We start from the raw sequence: 19,517 nt of genomic DNA, 5'->3' as shown, positions 1-19,517 counted from the left end.
GCTGTGTGCAGGCCAGATTCTTTTGCAGCCCGTGGAGTGTTTTGCTGGTGCCTGAGAATCTGCCTCTTGACTGTCCGCGTGGATCAGACGTGGTCAGGCCAGAGAGCCGCGAGCTGTCTCCAGCGGCCCGGAATAGCTCCTTTCCCTTCCCGGGAGATTTGCAGTCTGTCAGGTGAACCGGCGTCTGCTGGTGTACGCTAATCTGCAAGGGCGACGGCAGCAACGCAGGTCCCAGCTTCAAGAATTTCCCCATGAAATCTGCTTTGATACCTGGCTTCCTAATGTGCTGGACCATCTGATTAGTTGCCTGCTCTTGTCTGAGAATAACGTGTATACGCTAGCTTGTCTTGCCTATTTCTTTTTTTCCTGCTGGAATTGAATATTGAAATTGGATTTTCATTGTTTCTCAGCACATGTTTTCTAATCTTTAAAAATCTGACTTGTACAACATTGGGTTCATCTGGGGGAAGATACTGTGTATGAAAATTAAATTATAATCAGCGCTCTGACAAGCAGATTAAATTGTTGTAGGTAAAAGAGTGAAATAAATAACAGTGAAATTGTGATTTAAATGTAAAATCAAATACTGAAATTATCTGATCTCCACTAAAGATAAATATAAAAGGGAAAACTGGTAGGACCTTTGGCGTGTGTACAGCACCTAATGAATTTGGACTTTGGACAGTGCTGTAATTCAGACAGTGGTAATGACGAGATGGAAGTTTTTTATGAGAAAATTACTTGAACTTTGTTTTGATGTGCCAGACCTGTATTTCTCCACGTACTTTTCCGAGGAGGGAAGAAGAAAACTAAAGTAAACTCTTCTACTTCGGAATATATTTTGTTATTAGATATCATATTGCAAGGCTTTGCACTGTTATAAATTATTAGTGGGCAGGAAAGTGAGAATACAAAAGTAAACTTTTAAGTATTGCATATCTTGCTGATATTTGTGTGTATTTTGGTTAAGGTTGTACGTCTTGCCTACCAAGACTCTCACTTCTCAAGAGAAATCACTGAGTCCTCTGCAGTGGTGCAGGCGTGTTCTGGATCATCCAAGTCCTGAGATAGAGGCTGCAAAACGTTCCCTATGCTTTAGGTTGGAACAAGGTAATCCTATTCTTCGAATTTCTTCACTAGTAAGTTGGTGGGTTTGGTCTGGCATTTCACTTGTGTTTGGTGTTTTTCACAATTTAGCAAGCTTTACAAATGGCAGACTTGCAGGTTTTTTCCTGTGTCTGCAAGTCTTCCTTCACTACATAAATGCTAACAGTTGTTTGATTTTTTTAATTTTCTTTTCTGATCATGCGGTTCTTCAAGTGTTCTCCTCCTTTGCTATCCTTTTCTTCCACTGCATAACTTGTATCTTTTAAACTTCACAGTTTTCATCCATTGCTTAAAATAGTGGATATCTTGGCAAGAAAACTTTGATGCTAACTTTACTATTGGTACCTCTTGAGATTTGAAAACAGTGGTTTTGGCTTTTTGTAAAGTCAGAAGTATCCCGGTGCTATAAATTTTTAAAGGCATATTTGTCCACATCTAAGGTAGTATCAGGACTTTGCTAAGTATAGGACAGACCAAGAAAAGCTGTAACTTGACTGCTAGCGCTACTTTGGTGGGCTCTCGGTAGTCTCAAGTACTGGGATCAATCTGGTGGCTGTTTGGTACCATTATTTTTGCTTTTTTACCATCTGGGGTCCCATTAAGATTGTAGTAAGTGTTGTTGAAGAAAGTGATTAAGGTGTGATATTATCTTCAGGTTTATAACTTACTTGGAAAGAAGCAGCAAATGAACGATATAGGAAGATGACAGGAGAAGGAAATAAAGCTAATGACAATACGAGCATATGGTTGTACAGCTGTCGTTAAGAGAGATTGAGCATGCTCCTCTATGCTTTGGAGGATATGGGTAGCTGTGGATTAGTCTTATCCAAAATCAGGCATTCAACTGAGTCGGTCTCTGAAGGCATCTGTCTCTTTGCATTCACTATAAGAGATCCTACAATGATTATTGTCCTAGCAATATTTAGTTGAGCTCATTTGCCTGCAGTTCGGTGGGCCGAACTGTGGTGCCTATGTTGGTAATCATCCCACCCAGCTTTAGGGTGGAATTTGGCTCGTGATTTGGCCACCGGAGTTGGGGTGTCTGCAGTGTGAGCTGGGTGTCTGTGCTTGGCAGTCAACGGGAGTTTTGTCCGTCGAGTCGGAGGAATCTGGGGAGCTGCCCAGATGATGCGGTGTAGGTGTTGGCCTTGGGACGAAGTCAGTAGCTCTCCTGAGCCCACTCACAGTAACGGGCACTTGGCCCTCAGCGCCCGCCTGGTGACCTGAAGGTATGTATGTCTGCGCGGTGTAGGGCGTCCCGGTCAGGAGCCGAGTCCCCGTGTAGAAGCTCCGTTTAGATTGTCCCACGCAGGCGTCTAGTGCCGTTTGAGATGGCCTCGGTTACCCTGGCTGACCTCCAGCTTCCACTCAGGTTGGGGACAGACCGTCCGCAGGTCCTGTGCCTTACCTGCTGTTCCTTTGATGGTATCTTGGCCTCCCAAGGGCCTCCCAGGTGGCCCAATGCATCTAGGCATGGGCAACTGAATCAGGTCCATAATGCACCTGTGGAAACAAGCCGGAGGAGTCTGTGACCTCTTTTTCCCCTTACAAGGTATTATTTAAATTTAATAGGCAATAAAGACACTAGAAAAGCACGTTTATCATTTCAAATTTAAGTCACTCTATGGTTTTTGGTTCAATCTCTCTCTGTGCAGAAGCCGCAGCGAGAGATACATGTCATGTAAGGTTACGTTGAGTTGCTTTGATCCATATGTTCTAGTCATGATGATGGGTTCACGAATTTCCTGGGGTCTGAAAAAAGTTTCTGAGAAATTACATGCCATGTGTAAAACCCATTATGGGAGCAGTATGTTCAAGGAGGGAATGGACTCGAGTTTCTGCTGCAGCAGTTCTATGCTAAAATTGTTTCAATTAATAATTCAGTCAGACTTGATTAATACTCATATTTCTAAAGATTTTATCACCTATACCTTTACAAATAATATGTAATATGCAAATGCCATGTTTCTTACCCTCACTTTGTAGAAGTTGGTTTCACGGTATTTATTTCTTCTTCAGTTTTGAAACCAGATGTGAGATTGTTGTAAGTATCTAATAATTCTGTTTTAAAGTACAACAAATTTCTGTAATTTGACTTTCCTGTTTTTTGTTTTGCAGTGCACTCTATCAGTAAGTACATGTTTATAAATATGTACACAGAATTTTATCCTAATTTTAAAAGTGACTCAGTAAGAATGCCATTCTTCTTTTCTGGTACTGAAGTTTCAAACTTCATACTTGTAAGTTGAACAGTGTTTTCCCCTTTTAGCCATATGCTTTGAAAGGGCATTTTAGAGGGATTTTTGAAATCTCATTGTGCCTCTTCTGTTTGGCACTGAGTCAACAGTAACACTAATGTACTTGAGAATTATTAAATGTGCAGTCAAAAAACTTTTGTAATATACCAGTCTGTGATTTCTGAAACGGCTTATAGGTAGAATTCGCTTAGTACTTTTGTCCATGGTGCATTAGCCAAAAATTAATCCACTTTAGATTGTCATAGCTCTTTAGGCACTATAGTGTGCATTGAAATAAAAAGCAGTAAAAATTGATTTTTGTCTGCAAAGTCAGCATATCTGAGTAAGTGCACACAGAGAGAGGAGCCGTGAGCCAAAAGAAGTAAAATTTCGCCAGGCTGTTTTTCTGAGTTCTAATTCCTGTTATCTTCTTATGATTTTTCAATCTGTGCTCATTTATTCCTGCTCATGTAATTTTTCCATATTACATTATATCCTGATTTTCATAAAAGTTTTCATTTGTTGTTTGAAACATCCCAGCATTAGGATAGCTCAAAAGAAGGCTAAAGGTCTTGTGAGAGACTTCTGCCAAAGCGATCCTAGGCGATGAAATAATACAGGCTGGAGAGTTACTTGGATGATGCTAGTTAACTTTTCACCTTGTTGTGCTCACCAGCCTGTTTCGTTTCTGATGAAAATGTTTGGTTTAAGTATTTCACGGTGGAAGTAAGATTTCATCTTGGCATAAATCTTTAAGGGTGTAAGCACAGTGGTGGTCTCTAGCAGGTTGTTCTGCTGTGAAGCACTTTGAGAACTTGGACAAGCTTCACAATGTTCCTCTGGTCTACCACTAAGTAGGTAAAGCTTATATTTAGTTTATAATGAACTAGGCTTGTTAAAAGCCCTGTTTCTGTGGATTAAGTATGCTAGCTTTAAGAAGGATGAAAGTTAAATGTAACCTCCTATGGTAAGATGTCTGCTTAGCTTTTTCCTGTTTTCCATGAGTAATTCTAGTGTTGAGGTAGTATTTGTGGTTTGTTTTTGTTTTTTTTATTAAATCTGTGACCTGACCTGGACCAATTCTTTCTTTTTCTTCTTCTTCAATCATCTTTTGTTTGAAACCTTTCTAGTTTGTTTTGTTAACAGCAGTTCTCTATCTACTGTAGGGTCAGCTCCCCCTCCCTTTCTTTTTTAATATTGCTGTCTATTTTAGTTCTTTAGATTCATTCAAATCAACAGGACCACGTCACAGTCGTAATGGTGTGGTGGAGCTTCTTCTGTATTTTCTTGGTAATACTGGGAGATGTTGGGACATGTCAGTATTAAGCCCAGCGAGCACAGAGATGGCGATGTGTAAACTTCCTAGCTGGTGCAGAAGGGTATAACTGCTCTGAAATTGATGAGAAGGTGTTGATTGACACCCTGGCTGTAGATACCTTATATAGCTTCAATTCTGTAAAATGCTGTGGAGTGGGTGGGTGGATAAACTGCAGAGTTAAGAGGCTTAGCAAGGAGTCGGTCTGTAGGAGCTCAGCTTTTATGCAGGCCTTCAAAGCGCATCTCATCCAATTCAGCCTTCCAGACAGAAAACTCCTCTTTCCTGGAGAATATGAAGTATTGGCTAGATTCAGAGTTTGGCTTTGAGTTCTTACTCAGAAATACTGCTTCAGATGTTTAAAAAGAGTAGGCAACGGAAGTCTGTAGGTTTTGCAATTGGCTGCAGTAATTTATAGTCTTAAGATTAAATTCTGCTTCATTTCTTAAAATGAGTAATGTGCTTCGGGATGAATCCTGTTATGTCATCAGTGGACAGTAAGGTATGTTGTGAAACAGAACCATTGTAGTTTTCTCTCCAATATCTTATGATTTCACAAACCCCAAGAATCTCATCAGTGAAATTTTAGCTTTTATTGTACTGGATCCCAATGTCACATGTCAGTTAAGTTTGATATCCAAACATATATCCAGAAGAAAAACTACGGGGGGAGATTTAATTTGACAGTACTACATTCTTTTTACCTGTTTAAAAAAAAAAAAAAAAAAAAAAATTACAGCTAAAAGGGCCCCAGAAAGTTTTACCTGAATGTGAAACTTGTTATACAGAAAGAGGTAAGGTTCTGTCCCATTGTCCTAAATTCTTTTCCACTTCCCAAGGGTTTATAGTGAAGTCATTTAGTTTGGAGTCTTTAAGATATAAAGTACATTTCATCAACTGTTAAGAATTGCTGTAATAGTGAACTTTAAGCCTGTACTCTGTTAACAGCAGAAGCAAACAGAAAATACTGTAAATGGATGAAAGCTTTTATTTTGTATGCTTGAGCTGGATCTAGTTCTGCACCCAGTGCAGGGTGGGATTTTTTTTATTATTCTAAAATAGGTTTATTTGCTGTCCACTGATGCATCAGAGATGTATGTTCTAGCACTCAGGATGGGATTAATAAGATTTAATACAGCTTTCTCATCCTTATTTTTCATATGTAACGGAGATTAAAGTTCCATGTAAAATGCTTTTGGGGTAGCAAATGATAATGTGCTGAAGCTTGCAGATGATTGGATTGTTGTTTCCATCATAAACAATAAAATTTATAAAGCTCTAGAAGGAACGAAAGAAGTGGCACAACTGATTTCGTTCCTTTTTGTGTATGTTTCTGATAATAAAAGGTGATGAGCAGCTGTAACTCCTATCAGCATCTGAGCACCTTGCAGGGAATGTGACATCTCAGAGGACGGGATGCATAGCAGTCTTCTGCTGCAGTACAAGCTTAGTGCTCAGAGCACACATAGACACGCAGAGGAGTTATTTCCTATTAGATTGCATTTATTTGAAGTAACCTGTTGTAACAGCTGGATAATTCCAGGCACTTCTTAGAGGTTTTGCAAATGCTGATACCGCTGGATTTTTTAACACAGCTGCTGAGGATGATTCGTATAGTTCAATTGGGAAAAACTCAGGTTTGATATTCTACTTAGAAGCGCGTGCTTGCATTTCACACAGAGTATTTCTCTCTAGCACCGGAACATTTCTACTCTGCAAGTACACTTCAGGGCAGAAGTGTCTCCTTGAAAACCCTTACGGCAACAAGTGCATAGAAGATCAGACACTTTGTATTCACTTCACAGATATCCCTTGCCTTTCTAATCTGGCTCTTAAATATGACTTCTACTTTTTATTAAATTATAATATGCATACTATTTAAGAATTTCATTTCATATTTGAGGATTGATTGTTGTGTGGCTTATAATTAAATATTTTCCTAGAATTGATTTCTGGTTGTTATTAGAAGATGATGCTGAATTCTGAAGTCTATGTAAAGGGTGGTAGAGAGGTGGTGTTGGATCTGACTTCAGTTGAGAAGATACCCATCCTGCTTAGAATATAAGTGTTCTATTAATCCATGCTAGCTACTGAACTAGGATTATCAACTCATCAGGAGTAGTTAAACAGCTAGAAATACTGTCAAATTTTATGTGAGGATTTTAGTAGGCTTATTTAAGATAAGAATAATTTGTGCTTGTAATGTAGGCTCAAATGCAGCATATGTCTAAAAGCAATAGTAGTAGCATCAACACTGACAGTTACACTAAAAATACAGGCACAATTAGTGTTATCCAGCAGAGTTCTGGTCACTGTTTTTGTTTCCAAAGTACATGACTACTTTCCTGGATAGGAATTAAAAGGAAACGTAGGTTTTATTAATGGACCTGCGAGCACTTGAAAGCTTATCCACTGAAGATATTTTTTCTATGGGGTGTTCTGGAAGCTGTCATTTCATTTTTGCTCCTGATAGTCTGCGTGTCTTGCTCATTGTTTGCTGGTCCCCAAATTATTGTTACAGCTTTTTTCTTTACATTCTGGCTTTCTTTCACTGCCTATTTTTGATGTCTGCAGAAGAGAGCTGGGAGTAACATTTCAGAATGTAGACGAGCTTCCCCCATGTGGTATATAGAGGTAGCACTACTTCTTTACTAAAATGTTTATTTCTGTATTTTCACTTTAGGGAGCACTTTGGTTCTTGTCTTCATAGCACTGCATCTTTTGGGAAGCTTTTGTTCAGATTGTTTTATTCCATGACCCCTAAGTATCTTTTGAGAGTTGTTTATTTCTGGGATATAGTCCACAGTCCTGTAAATATGCTGTACAGTCTTTGCCCTTAGCAGGTGACCTCGCGTTTTAATACATTAGAAAGAAGTCGATTATCTGCACTTGCTTTACCAAGTGTTCCACATTCAGCATATCTCTGTTTATATTTTGTGGAAATACAACGTTTATACCAGTAATTCCCTTTTACTTAGGGATCATGCAAAAGTTCTTGTAATACAATAAAACTTTTTTGACTTTACCTGATAATGAAATGTAGTCACTAAGCTCTAATCTGAGTATTTGTGAGGCCTGGGCATTCACAGGTATGCTTGATCTTTTTTCTGGTGCAAGACAGAGGATAAGTTAGTATGAAAGATAGAGACATAGGGGTTTATAAAAACCAAATTTGCGAGTATTTGATATAATTTTCCCTTGTGAAGCTCCCCTAAAATATTATTTTCTTAATTTTACTTCTAGATGGGATATATTTGTAAAATTTACAATTGCAGAAGAAGGGTTTTTTTTGTGGAATATTCACTTTTGGGGGGGTTACTAAGCCATTCTTAAAAGTCTTTGAATGTGGCTTGATTGCACACTGTAATTGAATACTTAATTAAAAGCTTCACACTTCTGAGAAGACTGGGGGAGAAAAGTAGTGTAAGTCTGCCTGCAAGACTAAAAATTGCTTTTCTCAGGGAAAAAAAAAAAGAAAAGCTGAAACCTACGTAATTCTTGTTTTGAAAAGCACTTGCAGCAGTATAAAGATGAAATTTTTACTAATTTTAAAGAATCCTTAGACAATAAATGACAAAACAGACTGCAATGTGTTCTTGAATATTTTATTTTACAATCGAAGTATTTGACTATGAGATGTTACGGAAAACTGATATGGAGTAACAATTTTAAAGTGACATTGAACTGATAGCTTAGGCATTATTTATTTATTTTGTTGTTTTATTTATTTTATTGTTTTACCACAATTAAAAGGTCATGTAAACCAAGACATGAGGTGAATTTGGACCACCATTACCACTTCTACAATGTAAAGTACCTGAAAACTGATTGTACCTTTCTGGCTGAGCTGAGATTGTACCCACCTTGTAACACCAGAGAAATTGGTATGGTAACACCATTTGGGGATAGCTTTTTCTTGAAAGCAGAAGCACAGCTGAACATACTCAACCCTGTGTGCTCCCCATGCTGCAGAGGGGCATTGCAAATGCATAGTAACTTGGAACAAATAAGTTTTCCCACCTCTGGAAAGAAAGCCAGCTTTTGGATTCATTTGTCTTCTTTACGTAGTACCAGTGTTGATCTTGCTAACTGTGTTATATTAATTCAGGGTGAGATGACTTGTACCTGAAGTGTGCATTTCTAAAATGGTTACACATAGAGGTAGAGGTGCCTAACTTTGATGAAGTTGCCGTCATGTAGGCAGATAAATTCCACTATAAGAGTTGATGAGTTGTATCCTGTGCTGCATAGGAGAGAAGATCTGTTAATTTCTTTTCTCGCTTAGTTTTTTCTGTGGCTGCTGGAGGACAGATTGTTTCTGACTAAGTAGGGTAAGCATTAGTAACTAGGGAGTTCTTGTAATGTTGGTACTAAAAGTTATGATTAATTTAATCTAACTTTAATTACTAAAGTTAGATACCTAGAAAAAACTAGTTGTCTGTTGACTTTGAAGAAGCCAAAGGGCAATTCATCCAACCTGTCTCACTCCATTCTTAAGCAAATTGTCTGAACTGAGTCTGGAGATAGTAATTTCTCTCCACTCATTAGAAAAAAAACCTTGGGTAGTACTTAACATTGGAAGGGATTAGATGACAGTATTCCTTCATACTTTTAACAAGTCTTGAATAGCCTCTGCATTTTGCAAGAATAGCCCTGATGCCTTTCATTCTGAGGTTTTTCATTGTCTCCTTTTTTCTTCAGTCATGGCACTTCAGACCTTGCTCATAATCATTTGTTTAGATGCCTAAGTTCATTCTCCAGAATGGGGACAGACAGGACACTTGGGGGGTTTTGTGTGTGTTTTCACATACTTAGTAGCTGATGTGAATCTTTCTGTGGTAGGTAGGCACAACAGTTTTGTGGCAGAGTCCATGCAGTGGTGAAGTAGTTGATGTAAAAGCTATCGTATGTGTCTGCTGGTCTGAGCTGACATACACGGGGTATTGCTTTGTGTTACATGTGAATCACAGAGGAAAATCTGGGTGATTGAATCTCCCCTGGAAAGACTTTTTTTGTGTCTCAGTTACTAGAGCCAGACATGGAGCTGTTTCTGTTGTATCTCACTGTAAGTACCTTGTCCTTGGGTCCCAAGCATTTAATATGTGGATTCATAGAACATGATATGGCCCAGATTTATTCCACCTAATTTTAGGCGTCTGGTATACCTAATTCAATAGCACAGTCACTTTGGCCATGATTTACTTATCTTAACAAAGGTGCTAAGTGTAATTTGACATGCTCTTGGGTCCTTGAGATATACAGATGGGGCATATGGGTACGATACAGGAGCCGCATAACAATCTCGCTCATCTGGACCAGCTGGAGCACCTTAAATGCCATTACATTCTGGTTTTAGACAACTGAATCATGCCCTTGCTGTTTTGGGCCAAAGAGTGGGCTCTGCTCCAGACTCTAGGGACTCAAATGAAGCACTGCTGACCTTTCAGGACTCTGCCCCCAAAGATCCCTGGTGCTCTCCTTCAGCTGCCTGTGATGTTCAGCTGTTTCTCATGGAACACCCCTCATCCCCCCATGAGACCCAGCCATCCCTTGTGGTGGGGTCCATCACTTTTGGCACCTTCACAGCCTGTTCTTTATGTTGAACAACGTCTTGTGTCCAGTCCTGTAGTTCCTCATGTTGCATCTGGTTACCTTCACCTCGAGCCAAGGAGGACAAGCCATCTCCTGGCATACCTTCACACAGCCAGTATTTAAATTCCCATTATAGCCAACAGAAAGACAGGGCTAGGTTTGGTTGTCCATATACATGGCACTGATGCCTTTGAAATGCCCTGACCAATTGTCTAAATGGCATGAGATGCTTAACTGTAGGCAGTTGAATTGACTGTAATTAGAGCTTATATGCGAAACTTACTTGTGGATGTTGTAGATGCTCAGAGGAAAGGTCTGGGACGTAGCAATGAATGCGTGAAACAATCCTACAAGAGAAGGTTGTTTTCTTTTTCTTCTTAGGGATATATGTGTTAGCGTGTTAATTTTTTTAATAAACTTTGGTTTTATCATTAACAAAACTAATCTCTTCAACAATACATGTATTGACATTGCAGGTGACTTTAATATGTAACATGTTAATTTGATGGAATTACTCTAAGAGTTTTAGAAGGAAAAATGGTAATTCTTTTCTAATTAATTCTGGATGTAGCTTCAGGCTATAGCTTTTAAATTATTAGCGTGTTGGCATATGGCTCCCAAGGTTTTTCATGCGTCATACAGCAGTATGTATTCATTATTTTGCCTTTTCCATTTAGAATTGCTTTTTACATATGAAGAAATTCAGCGTGCGCTTTATATTGATGCTATCGTCAATGAAAACTTATCAGCACACAAGAAAATAAGCTGTGCAAGATAACTTGCATATTTTTAGCATGTGAACAGACTTTAAGTAGCATTAACTGCTTGCCACTTCTTTTAAAGTCACTTGAAAGCCATGTAAAGATTTGTGTCAGAAATGAAAGCAAGCTGTTAGGGCTAGGGGCTGTCATTTGTTTTATCCTTCAGGAGTGGCTCATATAATGTAATTCCAATTTCATTGAGCTGAAGGTACTACCACAGTATAGCCTTAGTAAAAGCGTGGGATTGAGTATTAAGTCTTAAGAATTTGCATCTGACTGGTAGCATATCTTTTTTTTAATTTTAGAGTTATTTGGCACTTGATGTATTTGTGATTTTTGGCTTCAAGCAATTTTTTCTTTATAACATGTCTTAAGTCTTTTATCGCTGCAGGGAAGGATTTTGTGGCCTGTAGTGTGTGGGTGGTAGCAACTTAGTCATCTGTTGTGGTTTTGCCTGCAAATACAGAGGACTGGGCGCAGCATCCTAATGCCTTAAGGTTCTTTCTTCCTAGAATTCCACCATGTCCCTCAGGTAGCTCTGTGAAACACTAGCAAACCTTCTCAATGTTCTTTGTTCCTCCTTCCCAACCCATAGGAAAGGCAGGGGAGAGAGCGATTTGTAGGCCAGCACAAAATAGGGCAGGATGGAGTGATGGAGGGAATCATTGCTTCAGCCTGTTCCTCCATGGTGTCACCAGTTTTCTTTCTTGTCATTTCTGCTTCATGTGTTGCAGTTAAATAGCCAACGTTTTGAGTGCCTAATGGTTGTTTCTTAACGTCTTTTGAAATAGTGGGTGTGAAATATTCACTGTAATCACAAATGCATCTTTATTTATAAATAAAAAAATAAATTTCAGTTTGTAAGTAGGCACATATGTTCTTCTTGTGATGGACTTAGTCCAAAAAAGATTTTGTTATTTTTGGCCTATGTGGGCGCTGGTAAATCTGAGATAATTACTTGGAAGAAACAAAATGGTTTTTATGGAGAAGCTTGAAGGAAAATCTTAAACTTTTGATGTCCAAGCCCATTTCTGCTTACTGTGGACGTGGCAAGTTCTGGCAGTGGAAACGCTTAAAAGATACTGTAGAGTGCCTTTTATCCTAAAAAGTAAGGTGTGGGCAGAAGGATGTTGCAGCAGTGTAGCAGTTGTATCGAGGGTGCTTCTGCAACTTGTGCTCTTTGACTCTCGCCTCTTGTGCCATCCTCATGCTTTCCCTGTTGTACTGTACTCTTGGTTGATAACATTATACTCCTCTCTCCTTCTCTGTCAGCTTATACCTACGGGTTTGCGAGGAGCAAGGATTGCCTCATTATTAAATGCTTGTACAATTCTTGCTGCAGTGTAGGTACTTCTGGGAGGTACTCGCAAGGCAAAGTTTACTGAGGGAGTCTCTCTTGAGATGTCTGAAATCATCCCAAGGGTGCTTAAATCTAGGAATGTGCTCTGAGTTAGTGCCAGGAGAAATCAGTCTTTCTCTAGGGAGTCTGAAGAGAGAAATCTGCTTAGGCTAAAAATTGTCGTTGCAGAAGCCCTGATCCCCATGACAGTAATGATAATGGTAATAGTATCTATAGCAAACATCTATGTCATTTTACCCCTCTTCCTGGAAGTAACTATGGTTATTGACTCTAGGTTGGTGCTGAACCTTAATTCTACATGAGGATATGTATTCTGAATACTTTTATTATTTTTGGCAGTCACTTAAACCTCTACCAGAACTTTTCTTAATCCTAAAATGTCATCATTTTTTTCCCGTTTGGTGTTTTAGAAGTATGAAAAACCTATTTACAGTATATTTTATTTTTGAAGGGTTTTGTATCTCTTCTCTGCTTTGGGTAATAGTGTTAACACTTTCTCATAATAAGCACGTAACTGTGACACCTGCTATATTTATCCAAAAGCCACAGGGGACCTGGAGGGTAAGTGCTGCTTTTGACCTTGATTTGAACCTAACTTTTAGCTTTTCCAGTCTGATTCAATTTTGGCAGCAGCTATACTTGTGCAAAGAAAAAGGAGTGTGGCATCTTGGAACAGGGTGTCAAGAGTCAGAAACTGTAGACAGAGAAGCTCTCTTGCAAAACCCTCCTGTCAGAGGTTTAACCTGTGAATAACGATGGCAAGTGGATCCAGTCGTAGGGAGAACTATAATGTGTTTATGGGTGTTTCTTGGACGCAGTGAAAATTCAGGACTAACTAATAAGGTTAGAAAACACATAGTTTAGGGTTAATGTGTGAATTATTTTTTTGTGTGTGTTATGATAAATGATCACGAGAGTTATATCCCAACAGACACATGTATTTGAATTCCGCTTGGTATGTAATTATTATCCTATACTGTTAGGAGAAGGATGGGAAGCTGTCCTTCTGTGAGACTGTTACTTACCGAATGGATCCCTTAGTCTTTATGCGTACCTCCCTTGCAGATGGTAATGTTACCAAAAAAAAAAAAAAAAAATTATGTATGCTACCAGAAATTTTAAATTTAGGAAATGTAATTAGCTATATTTTTCCTCCAGCCACCTGTTCTCCTGAGCAAAAATTTACATCTTTGATTCAAATTTTTGTTAGCATATCTGGTTAGCAGTATAGTACATGTCCACTTAGGAGAACTGTCGTACATCCTGTGTGGCATGTGGAAATGAAGTTCTCTTTTATTAACTGGAGCAAAACCCTAGCTAACTTCTCTGAAGTAGTGCACTAACCACTAGATAATAGTATTTTTGTTTTACCTCTAGTCCAATGAATAGACTAAAGGAATAGGGTGTCTTCAGCAGGAGAGCATGAGAGCACCTTGTGTAGTAGCTGAGCTCTGATCTGCAAGGGGAGTTGAGCTAATACCTGTTCTTTAAATCGAGCAGAGAAGGGATAAGTATCCTTGTTCCTCATCCTGGAGGAATCCCTTAAGTGTGGACTTACAGCGTGAAAGGGCAAAGGCACCCTTCATCTTCCTCCATTTTGTGAATGGCAGCTGAGCTTTTCTTCAAATCTATATTAAAAAATCTGTTTTATTCTCTAAAATAATCCTTTCAACATTTTTCTTTTTTAAAATAAATTTGTTTACGCAGTGGTTGAAAGTTTGCCCTAATTGTTACGTATTTGTGAAGAGTTTTAGTTGATGTGATTTTATTTTAAATTTTTTTTCTGGAATGGCACTTTTACTACTGTCACCTCCCATCTTTTTTTCAATTCCTGAGACCAAAGCTGCAGAAAGGGAGCCAGTCCAACAGAGTTCTGTGGGACTGCTGTGATTGTAATGACTCAGCTCCTGTTCTGAATGCACAGGAAGATAAATACGATGGCACTGACGATCTTAGACCTACCAGTACAAAGACACAAAGACTCAAAAGATCACAAAGCAGCTGTTGTTTTCTAAGGGATGAAAACAGCACTTCCAAAAGAGCGGAGGCACTGCTATCATTGGGGTGTTGAAACTGCTTTTGGCTGATTGAACTGGAGACGTCTAAAGTACAGTTGCAAGAGATTAGGGAGATTTATTTCTGCTACAAAAAAAGCCCTGTTAGGTTAACTGGTTTTGAAAACAGGCCTCCTCCTCAGACTGAAGTTAAGAAAATACATGAGTTCTGTATTTTTTTGCTATGTAGAAAGCAGCTTGCTGACAAGATCAAAGCTTCTCCTGTTCTTAGTAGCCTTGAAGGGTATGCTTGTATATAGAGCATATACAGGCACACAGAAGACCTCACCCTTCCTGTGTTATCAAAATGTAAGTAGACCCTAAGAGTTGATCCTGTCAATGCATACAAACTGTCTATACCACGCAGAGATGCCACGCAGCCTAGCTCCAATGCATCCACACTGCAGCACAGTGCTGCATGGATAATATACATTGGTATAGCTGTCACTTGGATCCAACTTGAATGAATGTCATGATATTCTTTGTATTTCAACTTTTAGGTTGTGTCTTCTCTAGCTACCGTACGTGTCTCTCTTTCTGTGTGTTAAACATGCTATAAGTGCTTCCAAGATAAGGTTCGTACTACTTTATTTTAGCCATCTTAAACTTCAGGCTTGAAATCAGGGACTAGTTAAAAAAACAGAGCTATTTCCAGAGCATGCGATCTGTCTGCCTCCGGTGACAGGGAGGGACAGAGAGGAGCATAGTTGGTTAGGTATGACTGGAGGCAAAATTTGAACATTGAAAACTAGTGGAGGTGAATACAGCCCACAGAGTTTATTAAAGGCAGAGGACATGCTGCATTTTGCAGAATGTTCTTCCTCTACCTTTCCCCTCCTGTGTGGCTAAAATCCAGATTGGCTTCCATACCATAGCTTTTGTAAGAATTTTTAGTCATCAAACAAAATTAATTTTCAGCGTCTACTTATGCTGTGGCAAACTGGAATTAATTCTGTTGAAAGCAGGCCTTCCACCACTGTAAAATTAACCTGAGACAGGAATCAAGTGAAATGTCTCCAGTCTTATGGTAGAAGGGGAGGTAACTAAATAAATAGTATTAAAAAAATTATCTTTTGTAATTACATCTCATGTACTAGATAGAAGTAGTAGAAAACTTATAGTAGTAGAAATGTAGTCGGAAAAATACCATGTTGATCCAAAACCTATTGAAATCACTGGAAGTCTCTACCTGTCTTTCTCATGGTTTGTGCATTGTCCTTATGTTAGTTCCTTAAGGAACTATTTCGCCTACTAATTGTATGCTTTTTGGGATGAATGTCAAATAACTTTGAGAGGAGTATTCTGCTTTATGTTTGAGGTTAAAAATATGATAAGCTGAGATTTGGTATTTATTGGTACCCACGTGACTGAAAATACAGTAAGTTCATGCTCATGATTTGGCTGGGAGTGATCAGTACAAACTGTTTAAAACTCTGGAGCTTGATTCCCCATAGTTGGAAATTTTCCGTGAGGGGGACTTTGCAAAGCTTGCCTAGACGCCATGGGGTTCTTCTGACGCACATTACAGAGCTACACGTGGTATTCTTGCCATTGTACAAGTGTCAGGAAGGTCAGGTCTGTGCTGGAGACCTGAATGCAGCATAGTTTTGTTCATCGAGAATGTGAAAAGATGTGAATCCATGACCTGCTTTGGCAGAAGTCCCTGGTATATACGTATGTTTGTTCTGGAAATTTTTCCTTGTATTGTTACAACTTCTTTAGTTCATGGCAATGCTTGTAGAGTGTTGGCATAAAGAACAGCTTACCTCAGTGGCATAAGAGTCATTTATAGGTCCTATTATACTGTATTGGCAGAATACCCCTGCACCAACAGGCTTACTTGGTCTTTAAGTAATTCAAGATGTGTGGAGTTGACTGGTTTGGGGAAACAAGTATCTCTGAGCTACAAGAGAGATGCCCAAGAAAAGCGTCATTAGCATAGGTACGAGTTCAAGGAGTGATCTGACAGTGAACTGTCCAAAAATGAATTTAGCTTTACCAGCTTTTACTGCAGCTGAAAAAGAATATCATTGCACCTACATGACTTGTACAAGGGTGGATGAAGCCCCTCTGTGAATAGGGGACATGAAACTACTTCTCTGTCCCCTTGGACGCTGAGGCAAACTCCACACATAAGGGTAGCCCCAAGGGACAGAGCTGTGTGGCTGGGGAAGAGGAGAACCTGTAACAACAGTCACATCCCTGGTATGTGTACCAGATGGATTAGCAGCTTGAAAGACTGCTCCTGCATAATAGATAACCATGTCCAAACTGGCAGGCCAGTTTTCTCTAAGTCAACTTTACCACCAGATACTTTTTAGGATGATGAAGTGCTTACTTGAGTGCACAGATTGATGATTATGGGCCCATATTACAAGCAACCCCCTCACTCCAACATGCATTATTCAGCTTATATATGATACTAGGTTTCTCTCTTCATTGATCCAGAATCTCGGCTAGTGAGAGTGGTGAGTTAGAGGGTTCAGCACGGCCCCGGGGACACGCCTGGGAAGGTTTGTAAAGCTGCAGCTCCCCAGCTCCTTTCTGTAAAGTGGTTTGCAGTCTCTCAAACCAGGAACTCTGGTAACTACTCTCCATCTCAAAGCGGAATGACCCGTCCTTGTGATGGGTCACAAGGAATTTCTGCCTTCTCTCCTGATTGAGGCAGTTGTTAATTAACATTTTTGTTGAATATCTTGATTAGATTATGGGCCTGGCTTTAGACTTTAAACTTTATTTGTTTCTTTACAGCAGACCTGAAAATTAGTGACATAACACATTTTACACAGAAATTGGAAATACTAACTGTATATTCTTAGCTGTATATAACCTTTGCACAGGGACAACTGTAAAATACAAACCCTACAAGCAACCTGATTTCAGGTGGGGTTGTCAAGACCGCACCTCCTTCCCCCTCCACGAGCATATGTCATTGATCCCATTATAGTTAAAGGCACCTCTCTGAGAGATGATGGCAGTATGGCAGTTTTGAGTTGGAGAAAACAGATTTAGGTCCTCCTTCTATTTTTTATAATGCCATGCTCCACAAAACCATGGCGTTAATAATCTAGCACCGTAGCTATCAAACTGCTGGTCATCAATGCTTTACTGTGCAAGAGCTGCATCCTGGGCAAGCATCTCTGATGAGGATGCTGCAAGTGTTGAATTATGGAGGCTGTGGAGGTGACTCCTGCAGCCGCATACTCCTCACTGCTGCTTATCTGCAGACGTTCCCTTCGCTCCTTCAGACCTAGAGAGAACATGTCACACTGGTCTGTGGTGCAAACGTCCACTGGATTGAAAAGGTATGAGTTATATGGGCAGACAAAGGTTGCCAGGGCTCTGCAAGCAGTAGGCAGTGAAGACATGTCCTGAGACCCAGGCACGCCATTTCTCAGACCTGGGAGATGCTTCAGATCCGAAAGCCAGCATTTAAAGAAAAGGACAAAAAGATTGTTTTCTGTTAAAAATTTAGTTGGGTTTTACTATTTGTGGAGTATTGTGGCAAACAGAGCATTTAAAGCAGTGCCAAGCGATTGCAAAATATGCTTCCCACAGTACTCTGTGGGATTTTGCTGTATCACTCTGTCACTGAAATACAGACAAAGTAGTTACCAAAGGTAATGAATTCAAGAAGGAAAAAAAGGTTGTAATGAGTTTCACAATGCTTATGCGATGAGCATGAGAGTTCCGATTTTGCTTGCGATGACGTTAGAGAATACAAATGTCTCTTTCACATCAGTAACGTTGGAGCGTGTGTAATCAATAGACCTACGTTTTATAAAGGAAAATGTAAGCTATTTCACAAATTGTCAACCACAATTGTTTTCCCTTTGGATTAACAGGCAGTGAGTAAAATGTGATTCACGCTGATCATGATGCTCAGATGACATTAAAGTGGCAGATGTGTCATGACTTCTGACACAGCTCTGCTTAAATCTAATGCTTTGCCATGCCGTAGACTGCAGTAGCAATGTCTGTGTGAAGACACCTGTTTCACATTAGAAGAGTGAAGCCACCACTCATAAATCAGCATGGTGTGGAGCGTTCTGGAAGGTTATTTGAACCATTTGAAACCAGATTAGTTACAACCACCAGGCTGGGTGCAGTCTGCTAGTGAAGGTATGTTGGTTGTGGAAGAGACGTTAGTTTCTTGCCACAGTCCTAGCTTTCTCTAGGTAGATGCACCAGCTACCTCAGAGCTTCTTCAGGGCTCCCGGGCACTCTGCTCTACTGTATGGTGTAAACAAAACTAAAAGTCTCTTGTGGATCCACTACATTTGGAATAAGATTATCTTAGACTGCTGTGGTTGAGTCTTCCTCTCATCCCTTTACAGAGGAACGTAACCCGCTTTCTCTTTGGCAGGGTTATATGTCCTGTTCTGACTTCATTTGTGCCTGCAGGAATTGGTGCCCCTTCAGATCTACTAGCTGAGATGATTAGATGACGGCTTCCTTGCCCGTTTCAGTCGGTACGTGCTGGGTGAGCCTAACCAAAGAGGCAGTAATGTACAGCCAGACCCAGCAGAGGCAGGAGGTCTATGCAGCTGGCGCAGCAGGAGCTGGAGGAAGGTGTTTCTGTAGCTTTATGGGCATTGTCAGTGCGTCATGGGGATAGATCTTTACCCTTTGAGTGACATTGTAAGGCGGTTACTATTTTGCTCCCTTTTTTGTTGCTAATTGTTAAAATACAATGAAAGTGCCGTTGTTTTGCTCTGCACTGTACGTGTAAGCAAACCCTCAGCGTCAGACATGGAATTCATCTCACCTGCCTTTACGCACATCATGGAGGCTGTTCTCTGACAAGCGTTTCTTCTGGAGGCAATGTTGGCTTCAGCAGCCCCACCTTCCTGCTGCTGTTTTCTGCTTCTCCATCGCTCCCTTAAATGCCCTGGTACAACTGGGGTCCATCTTCCCGGTAAAGGGGATTGAGGAACTCTTCCTTGTTTAAAAAACTAAATTAATGAAGAGGTCTTTTTAGTGCAGATTGGGTAATTGATCTGTTTTAGCCTGAAGTCTTGCAAGGATGGTTGTACTTGCTGGTACAGTGTACTAGTACAGCCGAGAGGGTGGGATGGGGAGGACTGGGGT

At 39.9% G+C, this 19,517-nt stretch overlaps 1 protein-coding gene across 2 annotated transcripts in view; it reads left to right on the top strand.

Annotated features, from left to right (window-relative positions):
- The window catches only part of SLAIN1 (SLAIN motif family member 1), a 53,814-nt gene that overhangs the window by 2,862 nt on the left and 31,435 nt on the right, over positions 1 to 19,517 (top strand). For both annotated transcript variants that reach the window (XM_049815924.1, XM_049815923.1), the window contains exon 2: positions 971 to 1,110. In XM_049815924.1, coding sequence (XP_049671881.1) covers positions 971 to 1,110 — 140 coding nt within the window. The remainder of the gene's footprint in view (positions 1 to 970; positions 1,111 to 19,517) is intronic.

This window comes from Accipiter gentilis, chromosome 13, assembly GCF_929443795.1.
Source record: "Accipiter gentilis chromosome 13, bAccGen1.1, whole genome shotgun sequence".
NCBI classification, from domain to species: Eukaryota; Metazoa; Chordata; class Aves; order Accipitriformes; family Accipitridae; genus Astur; species Astur gentilis.
The sequence above is the reverse complement of the archived record's forward strand: the minus strand, read 5'-3'. Positions and strand labels throughout refer to the sequence as shown.